The sequence below is a fragment of the Cheilinus undulatus genome, linkage group 2 (assembly GCF_018320785.1).
Source record: "Cheilinus undulatus linkage group 2, ASM1832078v1, whole genome shotgun sequence".
NCBI lineage: Eukaryota > Metazoa > Chordata > Actinopteri > Labriformes > Labridae > Cheilinus > Cheilinus undulatus.
Genome location: NC_054866.1, coordinates 53841528 through 53862487, shown reverse-complemented (window position 1 = coordinate 53862487; position 20960 = coordinate 53841528). Strand labels below are relative to the sequence as shown.

Here is a 20960-nt window from a genome sequence, read left to right as displayed (position 1 = left end):
ATTAGCCGTGTCACCAATTGCAGTGACTCTGCGTTCTTCAGACACGTGGGCGCCGCACGAGATCCAACAGGCAAATCTGCTGTAATACACAACGTAAACCTCACCGTCAATCGCTCACTCAGAGCATCGTTTACCTGGGGAAGGCCCTCTGAGAGAGGTGGATCCATGCTAAACCGCTTTAGAGGATTTTTAACTTCATGTTATCAAAGTTATTTTTTCTAACACTTTGGAATTAAAGCAGAAAAACACATACTTTCTGTATTTTCACAGAGTGTTTGACAGGTCTAAAAGCAAAGGTTTTAGTTTTAAAATGTTCCTTTTACTGACATCTTCAATGTAATTGACTCTTTTTGCAGTTTATTAACACTAACTGATTACTTTTACTTATTCCCCATACTGGGTAGTCAATACTGAGTTATATTTAATAATTTTGTCCCCCATAAACTGTTTGGAGTCACATGATCCTGATGGCATGTGAATGTCAGATGTGGGACAGGAAGTGCAGAACACTCATTAGAAATCAATGATGCATAACATTTCTTCATACACTTGGCATCATCCCTACACAGTCAGTTGGGATGATTTAAGATGTTTGAGGTGCAGAACTACTAAAAAAAAAGGCATCTGGTGTATGTGCAACAATACCAGTGCATTAAAAAACATTCATACATTTAAAGTGACTTAGACAGCAACTACACCTTTGTACTAAAAAAGACACGAGTATTTAAAATACTGTTAACCACATTTGCTCCTGAGCTGGGTTTTGGTCATCTTCAGTAAGGAAAATGACAGCTCTACCTGAGCAGTTGTCATGGCGATAAGGCATTTACAGTATATTGAGGAGCTTGAACAAAGTGGTAAGGGGCACTTTACCATGTCCTCTGCAATTAGAGGGCATCCTGGGGGATTATAGCACATCCTGTTGCATGAAAAGGCATCCTAAATAGCACTTTATCTTGTTTTGTTCCATCAAAGTGCACTGTAAAAGGAACTTCTGAACATGTTTTGTTCAGAAAAGAGCACCTTAGAAGGAACATGACCATGTTTTCTCCAATCATCCTAGAAGGCACATAACCATGATTTGTTTGATTAAAAGGTGCTGTGAATGATGGTTTACCATGATTTGTCCAATCCAAGGGCACCCTAGAGGGCACTTTACCATGTTTTGTTCCGTCAAAGAGGAACTCTAGAAGGCACTTTATCATGTTATATCCAATCAAAAGGCACCCTAATAGGCCCTCTATCAAGTTTTGTCCCATGAAAGGGCATCCTAAATAGTACTTTACCAAGTTTTGTCCCATCAAAGATGATCTCTAGAAGGCATGTTATCATGTTACATCCTATCAAAGGGCACCTTAGAGGGCACTTTACCAAGTTTTTTCCCATTAAATGGCACCCTAGAGGGCACTACCAAGTTTTGTCCCATCAAAGGGCACCTTAGAGGGCACTTTACAGAGTTTTGTCCCATCAATGGCACCCTCAAAGGCACTTTATCAAGTTTTGTCCCTTCAAAGGGCACCCTAGAGGGCACTTTACCAAGTTTTATCCAATCAAATGGCCCCATAGAGGGCACTTTTCCCAGGTTTGTCCAATCAATGGCACCCTAAAAGGCACTACCAAGTTTAGTCCCATCAATGGCACCCTAAAAGGCACTTTAACAAGTCCTGTCCCCTCAAAGGGCCCCATAGAGGGCACTTTTCCCAGGTTTGTCCAATCAATGGCACCCTAAAAGGCACTACCAAGTTTAGTCCCATCAATGGCACCCTAAAAGGCACTTTAACAAGTCCTGTCCCCTCAAAGGGCCCCATAGAGGGCACTTTTCCCAGGTTTGTCCAATCAATGGCACCCTAAAAGGCACTACCAAGTTTAGTCCCATCAATGGCACCCTAAAAGGCACTTTAACAAGTCCTGTCCCCTCAAAGGGCACCCTAGAAGGCACTTTACCAAATTTTGTCCAATCAAAAATGAACTCTAGAAGGCACTTTAGCATGTTACATCCAATCAAATGGCATCCTAGAAGGCACTTAATCAAGTTTTATCAAATCAAAGGGCACTGTAGAGGGCACTTTACCAATCACTTTATCCAATCCAAGGGCACCCTAGTGGGCCCTTTATCAAGTTTTGTCCCATCAAAGATGAACTCTAGAAAGCACTTTATCATGTTAAATCCAATCCAAGGGCAACCTAGAAGGCACTTTAACTTATGTTACTCATTTGTTATCTAGTAACTGTGCTAATTTTTCTGCACCTTATGTTAATTAATGCTAATGTTAATACATTTTTTTAAAGGAGCAAAAACAATGGATTTTCTGATCAATTTAACAGAAGGATCTCAAACACTGAATATATTTTTCCATACTCCATTTATTTCTTTTCATTTTTATTTTCAAACATGTACAAAAACAACCATGAAAGAGCAGGTATGAAAGGAGAAATGTTTCGGCAGGCAGTTAAGTCACAGAGTTCCTTTTTAATGATTTCTGTTAAAGTCTTTTCACACACATCTTTGTCATCTTCATGCAGAGGTCTGCAGGCAGGTTTAAAGCACATGAATCCTCCTGACATTAACTTTTTATGCAACCTGGACCGACATCTCCCCCTGAGGAATCCAGACATGTGGGTTTCATTAAGTGACACATCAAACTGCTCCTCTTTTCTACTCTTCATTTTTTTAAATGGACAGCTCTAATAAGGCAGCACCCTCTGTACTGAGGAGTTTTGGTATTTTCAAACCTGGGTCCAGTGGACCAGACTGTCAAATACAACCCATAAAATGAAAGCTATAGTGCCACATCATAGCAGCAAAGGAATAAGGCCTATTGTTAGATATTATCTGATCAAAGCGTTGCAGAGAGATGAAATGCTGCAGCCACATGCTACAATGTAAGAAAATTAAACTCCTAATGTGGCGGTAAAATCATAGATCTTCCAGGGAAAGTTCCTATTTTTGCCCCTGACAGCATCCTTACTGCATGCAATGTCGGGGACGAAATCAGCTTGATTCTCAAGATTATTCTTAATGTGTTATCCTGACAACATGCCAGTAAAACAGAGCTGTTCATCCCCACCCTGCTCTCCTCTCTGCCACTTTCAGTGACATGGAGGAGGAACAAGGAAAGAGAAATCAAAACATATCGTGTTTTTTTCTGAGTCTTTACATCTGTTTGTCTCGCTCAGACTCCTTCATAAATACCACTATACACTCATCTCCAGTGTAAATCCCAAACATCCATCTGATAATGTCAAACTAGGAAGGATACGTGTGTGAACACATCCAGCTGTGCAAACACTCCACACAGTAAGGACAGAAATACTCCTGTGTTTAAATTCAACCTGCAGAAACATGAAACTAACCGCAGAGCAGATAATCCATCATGTGTAAGCTTTAACTTTAAGGCCTGCTGAAATTATCTGGAAGAGCAACAGCGACTGTAGCAACTCACACAAACAACAATAAGCAAACTTTCAGTGAGATAAATAAAGGCCGGATCTGGGCTGTGATAGATAATCTCTGTGCAGCAGGTTTTAAGTCTCTGCAGGCAGATTTGTCTTATAGAAGAGAACTTCAACTAAAAAAGAAGAGCTCTCTCTCTCTGAGAGCCTTTATGGTTCAGAAAAAGGCCAGCAGTAAAAAAGGAACAGTCTGTTAAACTTTATGGACTTTGGTCTTTTCTTAATAAGTCACTCTGTTCTGTTAATGCTGATAGACTTGTTACAAAACATCTTAATATTCAAAAAGAAGTGCTGTTAAGGTTCAAGAAGGCAGTTAGTGATTCATTTTTAGAAAAAAACTTCATACCAATAGCAGTTAAAAAACTATAAATGCAACGCACCAGTCTAGCTTATGAGCTGCATCCTTTACATTAGCTACAGTAGCACAAACAGCAGTATAACAGCACTTTATACATCTATTTTAACAAATGGAATTGGCTTTATCTAAGACCACAACAAAGTGAGTCACTACATCAGCCTGAGTGGTGCAGTGATGACGTGAAACCCAGAAGTTAGCATCACACGTGTTACCTCGACGGCGAGCCAATAGGATTGATCTATGGGGTTCTATATCACGGCTGGAAAAAGATCTGTTTCCAGTAAAAGTTTATGAAACTTACAGGTTTTGTTCATAAATATATTCTTCATTAATCAATAAGCATCATATTTGGTTCGTAGATATGATTGATGACAGTTAAAGCTAATGCTATATGCTAAATTGAACTAACACAGTATAGTGAATTCAACAGCATCGTCCGCATATTTCTACCATGGATAAGGGAGGTGTGATGACTTAGCTGGCTTTTAGCAAGCACCTTTATCAAGAATGGAAAACACATAAAATTCAAAAGTGGGCATTTAACCAAAATCTCAGTTGAAAATCCCGTAGACTTTCAGACGAGTGCTGCAGGGGGTAATATGCTACCTAATTTCTGCATTTTAGGACTTATTCCTAAACTACTCCATTAGGATCACGTTGAAGAAAAATAGTAAGATTGTGGGGATAAAGTCATGATACTGCAAGAAAAGTCAGCAGTTTTATATGAAAAAGTCCTGATTTTACAAGATCAAGGTTGGAATATGATCTTGTTTTGCACCTGAATGAGGATTGTGTAGCATCTTCATCACATTGCCACATGGCAGTTTCAGACGGGGTGTGTGTTTGCTGAATGACGGCTGCAGAGCATGACTGCTCCAGCTTTCGCCGTCACAGCCCTGTGTTCATAAGGCCAACTCAGAACAGAATGACAGCCAATCAGGAAGCAAGGAGGAAGCACAACAAACACAGCCATGATGGTAAACCAGAAGCATAAAGTTTGATAAAGGGCAACAATTTGGAACATATGGCAACAACATGAGTGATCAATAAGAAATCCTGAAAAATATATCACAATCCAGTTGACAAAAATGCGAGCCAGACTAAAAATTCGACCAAAATGGATGTAGCATGTAGCTAACAGCTAGCCAGATTTAGCTTGTTGCTTTTGAATCTCTCTCTCCTGTTTATGAGATGTCATTGTTGATGCTGCTGAAAACACCCCATTTCCTGATTTTGCTCAAAATAAAAGTCTTCGATGTTGATCAGCATTGGAGGCTTTAATTCGACTGTTTTCTGGCTCAAACCTCTCTTTTATGATGCTTTAATGGACTTGTAGTCCACCGTGGCTGACAGATTTAGGAAATTTACCTCACAGTGAACATAAACACAGCATGTAGCTGGATGTTAACTTTCACTAAAGGCAGTGAGATTGGCTCACATCAGACTGTAATGAGATGAGCTGCTCTGTGATTTTACATTGTTGTAGTGATAGGGGGGCGAGGTCATTCCCCATTGTGTGCCAGTGATGTGATGGGCTCCTATATTTATCCTGCCCAAATTAAACCCAGTCAGGAAGGAGGTGAACACGTTTTCAACCTTATTCCAACATATCCAGTGTGTTAAGATGCAAAGTTTGGATTTCACTTCCCAGAAACTTACAGGTCAAGTTTTAAAAATCTATGAGTCCGTGTCGGGCTTCAGCATGTCTCAGAGCAGAGCAAAACGGCACTTCTGGAAAGTCCTGGAGACGGAGTGTGGCGGTTGTTATGGAATCATTAAGACTGGGACGCTTTGCTCCAGAGTGCATTCAGAAACCTGCACAGAGTATGTGGATTTTTAGGGTAAGATGTGATGCTCACCATGGCAGCCTAAAATCCTTGAATCAGGCTGCTGTTACACAGCTCCCACACACCCAGTCTGAAACACTTTATGGTATTAATGTCTGCAGCATTTGTCTTTGCACAACAGGAAAAAAGTCCCAAACTTTAAATGGCATGAAAGGTTTGCTTTTGTTGTAAGCTGGTTTTCCTGCAGAAACATACAGTTCTGCATTCTTTTGTTAGAATTTATTGATTTATTTCAGAACTCCTCATCTGTGCCTTTCATCATCCGGATAAACCAGTAACAGTTCTAAAGGATTTCACTTGAACCTACTGCTGCCAGAGAACCCCTGAAACACGGCTTGCACTAAAAGAAAACTAACTAAATCATCATATGGTTGCTCCATCATCATGGAGGAAATGAAGAGTGGAAAAACTGAGCAGAGCTTCTGTTCCTGTGATTTTTAAAGTATGTTTTTCACCCTGTGATGCCTTTAATCCAAATTCACATCATTTAGTTTTCCGTCCTAAATTTCAAACAAATTCTGTCATGAATCTGGCATTGTGCCAGCTCCACAGGATGAGCTGCACACCTTGGTCCTGTAGAGTGTGTGGAAAGTGCTTCATCTAAACTGTCAGGAGATTCTCCGGGAGGTCCTCAGGTAGGCGGTGGCCCGTTTACGTATCGGAGCGCCAGGTGGAAGCTCCGGGGCATCCTGCTGCTGCGCTGACACGGCGGCTCCAGGACGACCCAGATCAGACAGCCCAGGAAGAGAAGAGATGCAAGGAGGTAGAGGAAGGTGGGGGACAGCAAGGAGGAGGAGGGGGCTCTGCTGCTGGAGGTCACACTAAGGAGAAGGAAGAGGTGGAGGAGAAGGTTTCTAATACAGCTAAAAAATACAAATACAGAATCGTCAAGAACAAAAAGTATAAGTCAGTCAGGAAAGTTTAATTACTGCAACAATTTTCCACATTAAAATAGCAGCTTCAAAATCAATCCAACAGTCTAGTAACTTTCACCAGTTAAAATAGCATCCCTCCTGTTTCTGCTCATAACTTTAACCCTTTCTGTGTTCCTCACCTTTGTCCAGAGAAACAGCGCTCAGATTCTTCACAGTAAGACTGCTCCTCTTCACTCTGGAGAACAGAAAATCTCCTGTTAGTCCACACTGGCTTCAGGCATTTCACACTGAAAACTTAAAAGGACATAAACAGCTGAAAAACACCTTTCTACACACACTAATGTTATGCTCTTATTTATGTGGATTGTGCTAAATAGATTCCAATCAATAAATCACTACCACATAGTTCTTACACTTTTTTCCTCACTCATGAAATCTGCCGCAGTCCCAGTTGTTTTATCTCAAACAAAAAGCCTCTTTGAAGGAAACCTACAACTTAAGAGCTCAAAATCACTGCTGATTATTTATTCAAATCCAAATGGCAACCTTTGGCAGAGCTAAAATTTCTGTAACCAGCCACACAGAGCTGGTGTCAAACTTGAGTGAAGTCCCAGGGCATATTTTATTTGGCTCATTTTTCACAGCAAGGGGGACATTTTGAAAATGAGCAGCTTGCTGTGAAAATGAAAATTTAGTACACTAGAGGTTGAACTCTAAGCCATCTATGGTCCCCTTGAATTGGGCATGGTTCGACAAAGTACACTCTTATTGCCTACCCAGTTGCCCAGGGGTGGGACACTCACAACCAGAGGGCCAAAGACCTCCTCATCGTCATCACACAACCTGAACCCGTGTCAATTTTATAAGGGCCACATCCCAGGCTCTAAGGGCCACATCACAGGCTCTGAGGGCCCAGTCACAGGATCTGAGGGCCACCTCACAGACTCATAGGGCCACAACACAGGCTCTAAGGGCCACATCACAGACTCTGAAGGCCACGTCACAGGCTCTGAGGGCCACTTCACTGGCTCTGAGGGCCATGTCACTGGCTCTGAGGCCCCAGTCACAGACTCTAAGGGCCATATCACGGACTCTGAGTGCCATGCTACAGACCTCCTCATCATCATCACACAACCTGGACCCGAGTCAATTTTATAAGGGCCACATCCCAGGCTCTGAGGGCCACATCACAGGCTCTGAGGCCCCAGGCACTGGCTTTGAGGGCCACGTCACAGGCTGTGAGGGCCACATCACGGGCTCCGAGGGCCATGTTACAGGCTCTGAGGCCCCAGGCACTGGCTTTGAGGGCCACGTCACAGGCTCTAAGACTCCAGTCACTGACTCTGAGGGCCACATCACAGGCTCTGAGGGCCACGTCACAGGCTCTGAGGGCCACATCACAGACTCTGAGGGCCACATTACAGGCTCTGAGGGCCCAGTCACAGGATCTAAGAGCTAGTCACACGCACTGAGGGCCATGTCACAGGCTCTGAGGGCTAGTCACAGACTCTGAGGGCCACGTCACAGGCTCTGAGGCCCCAGGCACTGGCTTTGAGGGCTAGTCACAGGCTCTAAGACTCCAGTCACTGACTCTGAGGGCCATGTCACAGGCTGTGAGGGCTAGTCACAGGCTCTGAGGGCCACGTCACAGGCTCTGAGGGCCACGTCACAGGCTCTGAGGGCTAGTCACAGGCTCTGAGGGCCACATCACAGGCTCTGAGGTCTTTCTATCTCTCCATAATGGTCTATGCAGGCTCTCTCTAACAGGATCTATGCAGATGTAGATGCACACCTTGATAAAGCATGATGTGATGATGGAACAGCCTGCCATTGGTTGTCACAGTCTGTCACAAAGCATTGTGGAATACAACGTGGTAGTAACATTAGCTGCTAGTGGCAGAAACGATCGAAGACAGATTAAAATTTATTAAATTCATTTAATATATTGGACACACCGGTAAGGATTTAATTGTGAAATACTCCAGAAAGTCGCCCAAGTTTCAGGCTTGCTAGAAAAGCTTCTGTAAGGAATTCAAAGGCATGGGTAGCATCTGCTCTCATTTGTCCTTAGTCTCAGGTTTAGAAGATTTGAGAGCAGACTCCTCTGGACCCAAAGGCTGATTGATGATTGGCTGACACTGTCATCATAAATGAACATTGTTATGCCATAGACACAACTTGGGAGACTTGGGATTCATCTTGTCCACCATAGAAGGCCAATCGTCCAAACACCAGGACCCAAAAAACCCAAGATGGTAACAGCCAAAATCCTGAATCAAAGGCTCAAAAACTCATCCAGTGTTTAGTTGTAGGGTGCTGCATACTCTACCTTCATATCTTCGTATAGATACCGTAAACTCACCTGAAGATTTGATTGGCGCTGATGCTTCAGTTGGTCAGTGAACCCTTCCTGGAGATGCATCAATGAAGAGGAGGAGTCAGGAAAAGGCTGCTGTGATTGGTCATTGCAAAGTTGGTTGTTGGTTGCATCAAGGCAGCTTCCATCAAAAAAACACTGCAGAATAAGCAGCAATAAATGACATCACATTCAAATTAGTGTGTGTATAACCGTCTCAAGAAGAGAAGCATTCTGGGAGATTTCTCTCAACACTTGTGTTGGATTGTGCTTCTGGAGAATATCCATTTAAAGGATCATATAGACCTCGAACCTCGCCCTACGCCTCCATTCAACAAGAATCAGGACAGCCATCTATGTGAAGGTGCTAAAAGCAGGACTAAGTGGAAGAGGCAAGGGATGAAAAGGGATCAAGTTTGAATGAAAATGTGTAAACCACCTTAAAGCAACCTGATTTCATGAAATATAACAGCCTCATGGTACGTGTGTAGCATGGGTTTACACGGAGAGCTAGAGCTAAAATAAAGATTCAACAGGTTTAACCCTTTGAATCCCAAGCCAGTTTTTGCTAGTTTTGGTCGTCTGTATTTTTGTGCAGGAATGCATGGAGAATCTCAACCCTTTTATTATCATGGATTTAGCTTTGAGGATTTGTTGTAGCAGAACTCTGAATAAACAACAGGTTTTGGGCCTGGATTAAAAATCGATCGATGAAAGGTAAGCTTCAGATTGCAATTATTCCTTACAGATCTGTCTTACAGCTAGGTGCTCCAATAACTATGAGTGAATTAAAGAATGCAGTTGCAGGAATGACAAAAGCAAAATCACTAGGATGGGATGGGATTGCCTCAGAGTATCATCTCACTTTCTAGGACAGGGGTGTCAAACTCAGTCACAGCAGGGGCTGAAATCTGAATTTAGGTCTAACCTGAGGGCCCAACAGGGCCAAGATTTAACAAAAAACTATCTACTGTGTTTTCAGGGGAAAGGGAAAATTAAATAGTGATGAAAAAGGATTTCAAGATTTCTAAAAAAAAAAAAAAAAAAAAGTCAAAGTCATTAAATATCACAACATCAATGTTACTGTGTCCATGTCAAATAAATGCTAAATAAATAAGTTAGAGGCTTAAAATCTGAGATAAAAAGTCAACTTTATCAGTCCTAACAGTCAAAATACAAAATTAAAAGTCAAAATAAAGTTTTTAAAAGGCAAATATATGAGACAGAGACCAAAAATCATGAGTTTAAAGGTCAAGATGAGATAAAATATTGAGAGGGGGTCTCCAGATGCATTTTTGAATTACGCTGTTGGCACTTTCCACCAATTTTGCCAACTATAACATATTTTACAACTTAAAACCCATTTTTGTCAATTTTTAACCCTTTCCATCACATTTTTTTCTGCCTGTTTTTGCCACTTCTAAACCAAATCTTGACACTCTCTGCCTATCGTTGGCTCTATTGAACAATTGTTGTCACTATTAAACCCTTTTACCACTTTTAAAGTCACATTTCACAATTTGAAAAGCTCATTATTGTAAGTTTAGGACTATTTCTGTCTCAGCTAACCCTTTTTTGCCAGTTTATATCAATTTTTTATCCCATCTCACAGAAATTTCCACCTATATTTGCCACTTTAACACCATTTCAGCTACTTTTGAATTCCCTTTTAACACTTAATATGCCCATTTTTGCCACTTTAACCCTTTTTGCAATGTTTTGGTTATTTTTTGCCACTTTTATTTAATTTCTGGCATTCCTAACCCATTTCTGCACTTTAAAATCTAATTTCACGATCTTTCCCACCATTTTTGCTATTTTTAATTCTGTTTTTAACAAAAGGATTTACGTTTTGTATGTACTTGTCTCCATATGACTGTTCTTGAATGTGCATGGCTGTGTTCAACCACCTTCAGGTTCAGTGGAGGTCCCCTGTCTCTGGCCCTTTTATTTTGGGGGACGCAGGCTGAAAAGTTTGAGAACCCCTGATTTAAAGTAAGCTGTATAGATAGGCGTTTACTATTGACAGGTATCATTGCGGCCAAAACGATGCTAGCTGTGTACCATGCACTTAAAGGTGGCCATTGAAAAAGTCCAGTCCACACTGTTTGTGCCGCACTAAACACAGTTTAGACCAATTAGCATCACTTAAGGAGAACGAGGCTGTAGCTGTGGGCGGGGTTTAATTATACTAGCCGTTAGCAATGGCTGCCTCCAGTGCAGGAATTAGCTGAGATGAAGCTACAACAAAGCAGCAGTTTCATCACTTCCGGACCACGTTTCTGTACGGAATAAAGAGTAAAAACAACACAAAAAAGTGCATTTCTAAACACTTTTGTTGCTATCATTAATATTGAGTATCAGTGGCAAGCATGCACAGGGCTTCAGCTGAAATGATTTCAACATGGCAGCTGAGAGCAGAAAGACTTAAGGTATTATCACTGTAACTCTGTTCTTTCATGGTCATGATACCCATCATCATATCACTAATTCTACATATGGAGACCCGTTGGGCAGTGACGGGGAGAGGGGGGTTGCCACAGGGTTGTTTTCAACATTTTTTTGTCTGTATGTTTTTTTTTTTTTTTGTAGTTTTTCCATTTCTGTACTCTGCACTTGTAGTTCACTGTCATGCCATGTTTATTTCCCTTTCTGCACATAAACAAAGGCAATTCAATAATTAATAAAAATCAAAGAAGATCTGTCTTATGGTTCCTGAGATATTGTGGACAAAGCATACGCTACTGCTTGGGAGCTTCGACAATCCAGCAGGGTTTGGAGGGTTAAAGGTCATTGATTTGGTGTACTTCAGTCCTGTTAAAGCTGCAAATGTGTGTTTGCTTTTTGGCCAGGAGTAAGCACTATCTGACTAAAGTTCAGTGATTCTCCTGGATGTTTTTCAGGCTTCTTTTTCAGCAAAACTGTGATGCTGAGATGCTGCTGACCTCTTTTAAGAAGGGCAAAACGTCACCTCAGAGCTGTTGACAGTTTGAAATCCAGCTCCAGAGTTTGCTATGCTCCAAAACATCAATGAAACTCTTGAATCTCTCCTTCACTTCTGCAGGTTGATTTCTGCTCCAATTTGTTTGGTGCTCGCTCGATAGTTGCGTTGGTAATGAACCTCCATTAGAAAGTGCCAATGCTATTACGCACAAACACGCATTCAATCAAACTCGCATACTGCAAATGACTATGCAGCAAATCGTTCTAATTATAATGCACACGGACACGCACACTTTGTTATCAGATTTTAAACTCCTCCGCTAACTTCTCCTCCTCTTTGCCCGTCTTCTGTGTAGATCCGTTTCCTGTACACGGAGCGTTATCTGCTAGCGGTCGTAACTCAGACGGAGATGTGGGAGGGAGGAAGTAAAGAGGAAGGAAGGGAAGGAGGAAGTCTGGGTGTTTCTCTGCTGGTTTTATGGCAACAGTAAAAGAGCAGCCAGACTTGATGCATAAATCACCACTTTATGGATTCACTCGGCGGGCCGGGAAGCGACGGAGGAAGAGGAGAGTAAATAGATGGCTCGGCGGTAATGAGAGAGGGAGAGAAAATAAAGACTGAAGCCGGCGGAGAGAGAAACAGGAAGTGAGGGAGAATTAGAAAACAGATGAGGGATAGAGGACAGTTATTCAGGAATCCATCTTTACCATAGGTGGAGAAAATAAAGGCTGATGATCATCAAGGCTGAGAGAGGAGATCAGAGTCTGTTAGCAGGAACTGTTGGCAGGAACCTCTCCTTTTAATGCTGGATAAAGTGAGGAAGATACAGCCTTACAACTGTTTAACATGAATGTGTCCTTATGGCCAACACTAGAGAGACCGGCCCCATCTGGGGATAGAAACTATGGAGCTCAGTCAACGATAGCGGTTAGAGCTGCATGATCCTTTGACATTTTCTGGCCTGTGCAGTTTATTCAGAAAGTATTCAGACCCTGACTCCTTTTCAATGTTGTTATGTTGCAGCCTGATGCTACTGGAGTCCACCTGTAGAAAATGAAACTGATTGGACATGATTCTCTACTCTATAGAAGGCCTCACAGCTGACAATGATTTCAGAGCAGAAACCAGGCCATGAGGTCAGAGGAGCTGCAGAGCTCAGAGACATATCTCTACTGCATGGATGTATTTCACATTCATCTGGGAAAGCTCCAATAGAACGCCTTTGGGAAGGGCAAGACTTTTTAGAAGAGTCTTGGAAAGTGATTGGACAAACGTTCTGTCACATTCATGACTGGCCAATCAGAGTGACAAGGCAAAATGAGGTTGAACGTATGTACTTCTCCTAAGCTGACAGGTTGGCACAGTCGTGGTCGTGGATGGTGGAGATCCTCAGAGACTAAAACTGATGCTAAGGCCAGTCAGGAGTAAGGCTGTTGGAACGAATTTTGGGGTTGAAATATAATTAGAATATTTAAAAACTCCTTAATATTCGAAAGCTGAAGTTACTATTTGAGGGTGTTTTTTTAAAATATTTTAGCTGTTAATAATCGGGTCCCTTCCCTCTCTCCTTGGTCTCTACTTCACCCATATGTAGATGTGGGAACCAAATGTTTTGACACGTGATGAGATGAACAATAAAGTTTTCACACCAAAACCAAGAGGCGCAGCAATGGCCACCATTGGGGTTGTTTGGGGATGTTTATCGCCAAGGTGGTGCACACGCTGGTGGTGGTTTGGCAAGTGAGGCTTCGCTACATGGTGATGTACGAGAGTAAAACCGCGGTGCCCACCGACAGTATCCCGCTGTCGTGGTGGAAAACATTCCTGTCTAGGTATCCATTCCTGTCTCAGCTGGCACGCCATCACCTGTGCATCAGGGCGGAGAGGGTTTTCTCCACGGCTGGGACTATAGTGAACAAAAAACCAGGGGTGTAGCACAGGGGGAAAAAAGGGCACCAATTACCTGGGCCCACAGTAGGGAGGGGCCCTTGAGGAGCCTGTAATGAAAAGTGTGTTTTTATCTATTGTTGTTCTTAGTAATTAGTGTCTTTATTATATCAAAAGCGACAAAATGAATCTTTAACAAATATACTGACTTTGTATAAAATGGAGTAAAATAAATACTGGGGGCCCCCTGCTTCTCCCTTAAAAATGTCCAAATGGTATAGTCCAGCACTGCAAAATAATGCAATTAAATTAATTTTAACCATAGTAAAAAAAAAATTTCTCATAAATGGGGAAATTTGGGGGAGGGGTTAGATTCTTTCTGGGGGCCCTAAATCCCTAGCCACGCTCTGTTCCACCACTTTCTATTGCAGACCGACGGTAGAGAACATGAGAAGCTGATAGGAATAGCATCTTTGAATACATTCTGAGTGTTTGCAGGTTACCTTTTTAAACCTTGTACCTTTGTAGTAAGAAAATATTTCATTGTATCATCCTTTAATTTCTCTTTCATGCTCTATTAAAGCATGTTTGTCTAAAAATAGCCCTCAGGCCCCCTGCTGAGGACCGAGCTTTCTACAAACAGCAGCAGAAAACAAAGAGAGAAAGTGTTTGATGTCACACGACATATCTGACTCTCAGTTCATCCGGTGTTCATGAATGTGCATCCTTCATCCTTAGGCCTACTTTCACTGTGGTGTTGGCGGTCACAAGGTCAGCTATTTACTATTAACCTTGCGTGTGAGTGACTGAAACAGTCCTGAGTGTCAGGTCAGGTGGTTTAACACACTGATGACGTTCATGTGATGCCATGTGCTGGATGTTAACGCTGACTTCCACAGGAAAAGAAGACTGGAGACAGAACACTTGGTTGTCTCCAAATTTCGTCGCCAAATCCAAACAGACAAAGGCATCAGAGGGTTTTAGCACATTTTCACTGTCCTGCAAACAGCTGATGATAATACTAGTAATCATAGTAATAGACTGGGTTTATGTAGCACCTTTCATGGGACCCAAGGACTAAAGACTAAACACACGAGTCTGCTGTCGGGCAGAGCAATGATGCCAGTGTCTAAGGAGCAGAGGTTCTGAGGTGGGATGTATGAGTGAAGGAGGCCAGAGAGGTACTGAGGGGTAAGGGTATGGAGGGGTTTCTCGATCAGAAGGAGGATCTTGTACCTGATGCGGACCTTAACTGGGAGCCATTGAAAGAAGATGAGGACTGGGCAACCAGGGCCTAGTGCTGGTGAGAATCCTGGCAGTGGGGTTTTGAACATACTGGAGCCTGTTCAGGGTTTTACTGGGTACCCCAGACAGGACTCTGTTGCAGCAGTCCAGACAGCAGGAGAATTTTTGGATGAAAGTTTAAACTCACATTTGGACTGGTGCAGCATTGGCAGTATTGCAGATGTTGTACTGGACTGTTGTGGTGAACAGGGAATTAAGCAGAGAGGCAAAACTCTCAATTTACTGGGTGATCTTTGTTCCAACACTTGCCTGTGGTGATGAGCTCTGGGTAATGACCCAAAGAAAGAGATCACAGGTTCAAGTGGTCATTCCACAGGAGTGGGGCATCTGATTAGGATGTATTCTGGACACCTTTTAAAATTTCTGCCCTTCCCAAACACTTTCAATGGATGTGAGCTGTCCTATATGGATATGTGAAGCAGTCCATCTGAGTCTGAGCTTTTGGAGAAGGCTCTGCTCTAAAGATTTGTTAGTGCTAGTCAGAAGTATGCTTTCACTTTTTAGAGAGCACATGGCTTAAAATCCCCATATGGGTAGATACATTAATGACAATAAGTACCAGATAAAGAAAAAAACAGTTCAAAAGAAATTAATCCATAGTTGCATGAGCCTGGATATGAGGGTGTAACAAGCTTTCTGCTATAAAGGAGGAGGCTGGGGTGGAGGAGGTGAGGCTTTCTACTATAAAGGAGGAGGCTGGGGTGGAGGAGGTGTAGCTTTCTACTATAAAGGAGGAGGCTGGAGGGGAGGAGGTGTAGCTTTCTGCTATAAAGGAGGAGGCTGGGGTGGAGGAGGTGTAGCTTTCTACTATAAAGGAGGAGGCTGGAGTGGAGGAGGTGTAGCTTTCTGCTATAAAGGAGGAGGCTGGGGTGGAGGAGGTGAGGCTTTCTACTATAAAGGAGGAGGCTGGAGTGGAGGAGGTGTAGCTTTCTGCTATAAAGGAGGAGGCTGGAGTGGAGGAGGTGTAGCTTTCTACTATAAAGGAGGAGGCTGGAGTGGAGGAGGTGTAGCTTTCTGCTATAAAGGAGGAGGCTGGGGTGGAGGAGGTGTAGCTTTCTACTATAAAGGAGGAGGCTGGAGTGGAGGAGGTGTAGCTTTCTGCTATAAAGGAGGAGGCTGGAGTGAAGGAGGTGTAGCTTTCTGCTATAAAGGAGGAGGCTGGGGTGGAGGAGGTGTAGCTTTCTGCTATAAAGGAGGAAGCTGGGGTGGAGGAGGTGAAGCTTTGCTAGTAGCAGCATGATGGTGCATTAGCATTAATGCAAGCAAGGATTATTAAAAACTTTGTCTGTGCTGAGAGAAATAGCTGTGATTGGCTGTGGGAGCTGGGAGGTGATAATTGGGATTAGCTGGCTGTCAGCTGATCATGGCCGGGTGTATGACTACGGTGTCCCGCATGAACTAATGCTGAGCTTCACTAATGCTGACTGACCTAATTGCTTCTTAAACAGTTTAAGCCTGTTTGTAAAAAGTTCATGTTCACAGAGTAAATTTTAGTAAATTCTCTCACCTCTGCCTCCCCGTCAGTCTGCACAGCTTTACAGCAGGACGTCTTCCTAACGGGAGGGGCGGAGCTCTGGTCACCTAGCCACGCTCTCACTCGCCCGCCGTCAAAGCTGAGTGTCTCTCTATCCGGAGTCGAGGACGTCCACTGGTCTCCATTTAGCCAAGCCTCACCTTCATGCAACGCTATTGGTGAGAAGAGACCTGGGTGGGTGTGGTCATGGCGGCCCTCCAATGGCTGTCCAGAAAACAATAATAAACACCAAGTTGAATCACAGATAGTTCTGCAGTAGGTTTTCTGAGTGAAAGCTTAAATGTGCTGCTCTTACAAAGCTGATACCAGGGACTCTGAAGGTCCATGTCTGGACCTAAAATGATAGAGACAGACTTGATGTTGTTTGATTTTGGATCTTGATCATCTTATTTCTGTTTCAAAAAGGCATCATTAGCAAATGTGTGTTTTGATTGAACGTTTGATCATTTTAAATGTCAGAATTCAGAAATAATCATGATATCCATGTAACTAAGATTATTTCTCAGACTATAATTGTGCCATCAAGATCCATATTTGCTGCATCCCTTTTTTAGAGCTCACAGCAGGCGATTAGGAGGGGGTTTGTGTCAGGAGGCAGGACATGACGTAAAATCACCAGGATATAAATGTCACCTCCCACCCCCTCATGGTTGAATGGTGAATTTATCCATGTGTTCTCACTGCTCATTCTGACGTCACATGAATAAATCACTGCAGGAAACACCGAAGTTAAAACTGAAGAGACAAATTCAGCTGTTAGATCCCAACATGCAGATCATCCTGAAAACCTTAGGACTTCTGTCAGCTGTTGAGGCACCACTGGTGTGGCGCTCTGCATTTATTTCTGCTTTCTATCATTTTAAAGAATCAGGTTTGGAATAAGTGAACAAATCATACTCCAAATCCCTCCTCCATTCTTGAGCTTTCTGATGAAAACACCTGTGATTTTATCCTAAAGACGTGCGCTTGTGCTCCTCCATTTGCATGCGTGCCGTGCTTAGGCCCACCTCGTCCATCCATGCCGCACCGAAGCACGGAACGATTGCGCTCACACTGGCCAAACGTACCAGACTTTAGGCTGAAACAGGCCCAGGCACGGTGCGGATGGCCTAGTGTGAGTACACCCTTAGCCTACTTCACTTTGTCAGACAGGTTCTATTTCAAGAAAATAGTGTTTAATCCATGATTTAACAAGTGGTAGCCATGACTTTTTCACATAAGGCCAGGTAGGTGTGGATGTTTTTTTCCCTTAATAAATAAAATCAACAAATAAAAACTGATTTTTGTACTTTCTAAGGTTATCTTTGTATAATGTTAGAATTTGTTTGATGATCTGAAATATTTAAGTGTGACAAATTATGCAAAAATGAGAAATCAGGAGGCAAACACTTTTTCAACATCCACTGCTGGTGCCAAAGATAGAACTCCATCTTCCTCTTTTGGTGTCATTTGGAGCAGAACTACATCCCTGTAGAACCATCAAAGTGTTTCAGGGTATTTGGATTGTTTTTACAGTTTATTTTAGTTCAAATGTCACACACATTCTTGCTTCTTTTCTTCTCACTCCTTTGTTCTTTCTGTGTTTGCACACTGTCCTGCAGCAGTGTCAGAATTAAAAATTTATTAAAATCAATTAAAAATTTTTAAACATTGTTCTGCCCTTGTTTGATGTAATATTGTGTTGGTTATAGTAGAGAAGAATTATTGCTTGTTTTTATTGTAAAATGCATGAGATGAGGAGCTTAAGAAATAATCACACATTACATTGCAATTGCAATATTGGGTAAAAAAAAATCACAATTATATTATTTTCCCACATTGTTCAGCCCTATCCTGCAGCCTCATGACCTTACATGGGCATAAAAGGGGCATTTCTCTATGCATGTGCTGCAACATGCTATTAAGAGGTGGTACATGAATAAAGTCCTGTGTTATATTTTTAAAGAATGGTTGGGTTATGCTAAAATGAAAAGGTTGGAACAGTCGCAGTTTAAAAGCAGAATGCTGAATGTTGAAGACGCCTTTTTCAGCAGCATTCAGAATTCATGCAGCGCACAAGCACCCGGAGACGAGGTCACCCGGTCGCAGATTTAATGAAGTACAGCCCCGTTCAGTCTCTGGGCGCAGAGCGGCGAGCCGAGTCTGCAGGGAGGACGTGCTGGCATCTCGCCCGCATCCGTCCAATCATGAGTACGATTACAAAAAGAGGAAATCCAGGAGTGCACATACACAGACTTTGATGCCTTTGTTTGGATGCTGCGGCTGTAATCAGATGCTAATTCAGTTGTACATGTGTCTCTGTGTTCGTCTCCTCTCCTGTTGAGCTTTAGGGTTCAGCCACAGTGCAACAGTGTGAGTGTGTGAAACAGAAACACACATAGAAGAGGCTGAGCTGCAGGCAGGCACCGGAGCAAGCTCACACTACTTCAAAATTTTAATTTCTGTCCTCGGCTCATCAACCCTCACCATCTTTCCCATTTCATCTCTCTACTTCTGCACCTTAGTTTTCCTCTTCCTCCATTGTGAAGCTGCTGACACATTTCTCCACTCCTGTCTCAACTAAATAAGAGCTAAAAAAGGAAAGCCATGTCTTTGACAACATATAGACGAGCCACATCATGTGGGCGTCTTCTATAAATAAGTAGAAGTGAACTGCTGTAAACAGCTCACAAAGATGAGGAGAGCATTTTTAGACAGCTGGTGAATCACAATATCAGTGAAAGAGTGTTTATGTGAGACTGACGCAAGCACACAGTGTATGAGCTTTGTGGCGTCTGGGTCAGAGAACAACAGAGACGGAGAGTAAAATCGCAGATCAAGAAAATAAACACATGGTCTCGTCTAAATTTAGGCCTGAGATGGCATCTAGGGTCCGCACCTCCAAGTCCGGGGTTCTCTGCTGGAAAACGGTGGGTTTTTCCCTCCAGGTGGGGAGAGTGTCTCTGCCCCAAGTGAAGGAGTTAAAGTACCTCGGGGTCATGTTCATTAGTGCAGGTAGAAAGGTAGATCAACAGGCAGATTGATGTGGCATCTGTGGTATTGCAGATGTTGTACCGCACCGTCGTGGTGGTGAGGGAGCTGAAGCAGAAGGAAAAACTGTCCCCATCATCCCAACCCTCACCTATCGTCATGAACTCTGGGTAATGACCGTAAGAATGAGATCACATCCAACTAAAAGGAGACCCTAGGGTAGGCCTGGAACTCGCTGGAGGGATAATATATCTTGTCTGGTCTGGTAACGCCTCAGAATCCACGAAAAAGCAAAACAAGCAGCACCCTCCTAACTTTCAACAGAAAAGTAGAGCACGACCACAAAAGTTAACTAGAAGCAGGAAAGGTCAGCACTCAAAATGTCCTTTTACCGTTTATTAAGGCATAACAGGCCACACCGGATGTGTTTCGACACGTAGGTCTTCTTCAGCGTTGTAGACAAAGAGCGGAAGGGCACCTTATATACAGGAAGTAACACTAACAGTACATTGTCTACACACGCTGAAGAAGACCTACATGTCGAAACGCATCCGGTGTGGCCTGTTATGCCTTAATAAACGGTAAAAGGACATTTTGAGTACTGGCCTTTCCTGCTTCTAATGCCTCAGAATCCCCCAGGAGAAGTTGGAGAATTTTGCAGGGGAGAGAGATGTCTGGGTTGACTTGCTTAAACTACTACCACCATGACTGGACCCCGGAGAAGATGGATGGATGGATGGACGGACGGACAGACGGACAGACGGACAGACGGATGGATGGATGGATGGATGGATGGATGGATGGATAGATGGATGGATGGATGGATGGATGAGCGGATGGACAGACAGAGGGATGGATGATGGATGGATGGATGGATGGATGGATGGACTGATGGATAGATGGATGGATGGATGGATGGATGAACGGATGGACAGACAGAGGGATGGATGGATGGATGGATGGATGGATGGATGAACGGATGAACGGATGGACAGACAGGGATGGATGGATTGATGGATGGATGGATGAACAGATGGACAGACGGAAAGACAGACAGAGGGATGGATGGATGGACTGATGGATAGATGGATGGATGGACTGATGGATGGATGGATGAACGGACAGCTGGATGGATGGATGGATGGATGGATGGATGGATGGATGGATGGATGGACAGATGGATGGATGGATGGATGGATGAGCCGATGGACAGACAGAGGGATGGACTGATAGATGGATGGATGGATGGATGCCATCTATGTGGCTTTTCTCCTCCAAAACATCATCTAGAGGTTTAATGTCTAATATACAGTAAATTCATTTACTGAAGAGTCAGTACAACCAAAACCCCCAAACAGAGTCACAAAAAGACATGAAATAGAGTAAAAGTAGAAATGTTAAAAGTAGAACATGATTCACTTAGAGCATTTT

The 20960-nt window shown here is 42.9% G+C and overlaps 1 protein-coding gene across 2 annotated transcripts in view; it reads right to left on the bottom strand.

Moving 5' to 3' along the window:
* Positions 1 to 2372: 2372 nt before the first annotated feature.
* Positions 2373 to 20960, bottom strand: part of si:ch211-137a8.2 (uncharacterized protein LOC777613 homolog) — a 76260-nt gene continuing 57672 nt past the window's right edge. The window contains exons 10-14 of one of the 2 annotated variants that reach the window (XM_041796732.1): positions 16855 to 16893; positions 16533 to 16763; positions 8896 to 9048; positions 6713 to 6768; positions 2373 to 6479 (exon numbers count right to left, since the gene is read on the bottom strand). In XM_041796732.1, coding sequence (XP_041652666.1) covers positions 6290 to 6479; positions 6713 to 6768; positions 8896 to 9048; positions 16533 to 16763; positions 16855 to 16893 — 669 coding nt within the window. In that variant the 3' untranslated portion in view covers positions 2373 to 6289. The remainder of the gene's footprint in view (positions 6480 to 6712; positions 6769 to 8895; positions 9049 to 16532; positions 16764 to 16854; positions 16894 to 20960) is intronic. The other variant, XM_041796741.1, reaches the window with a different exon arrangement.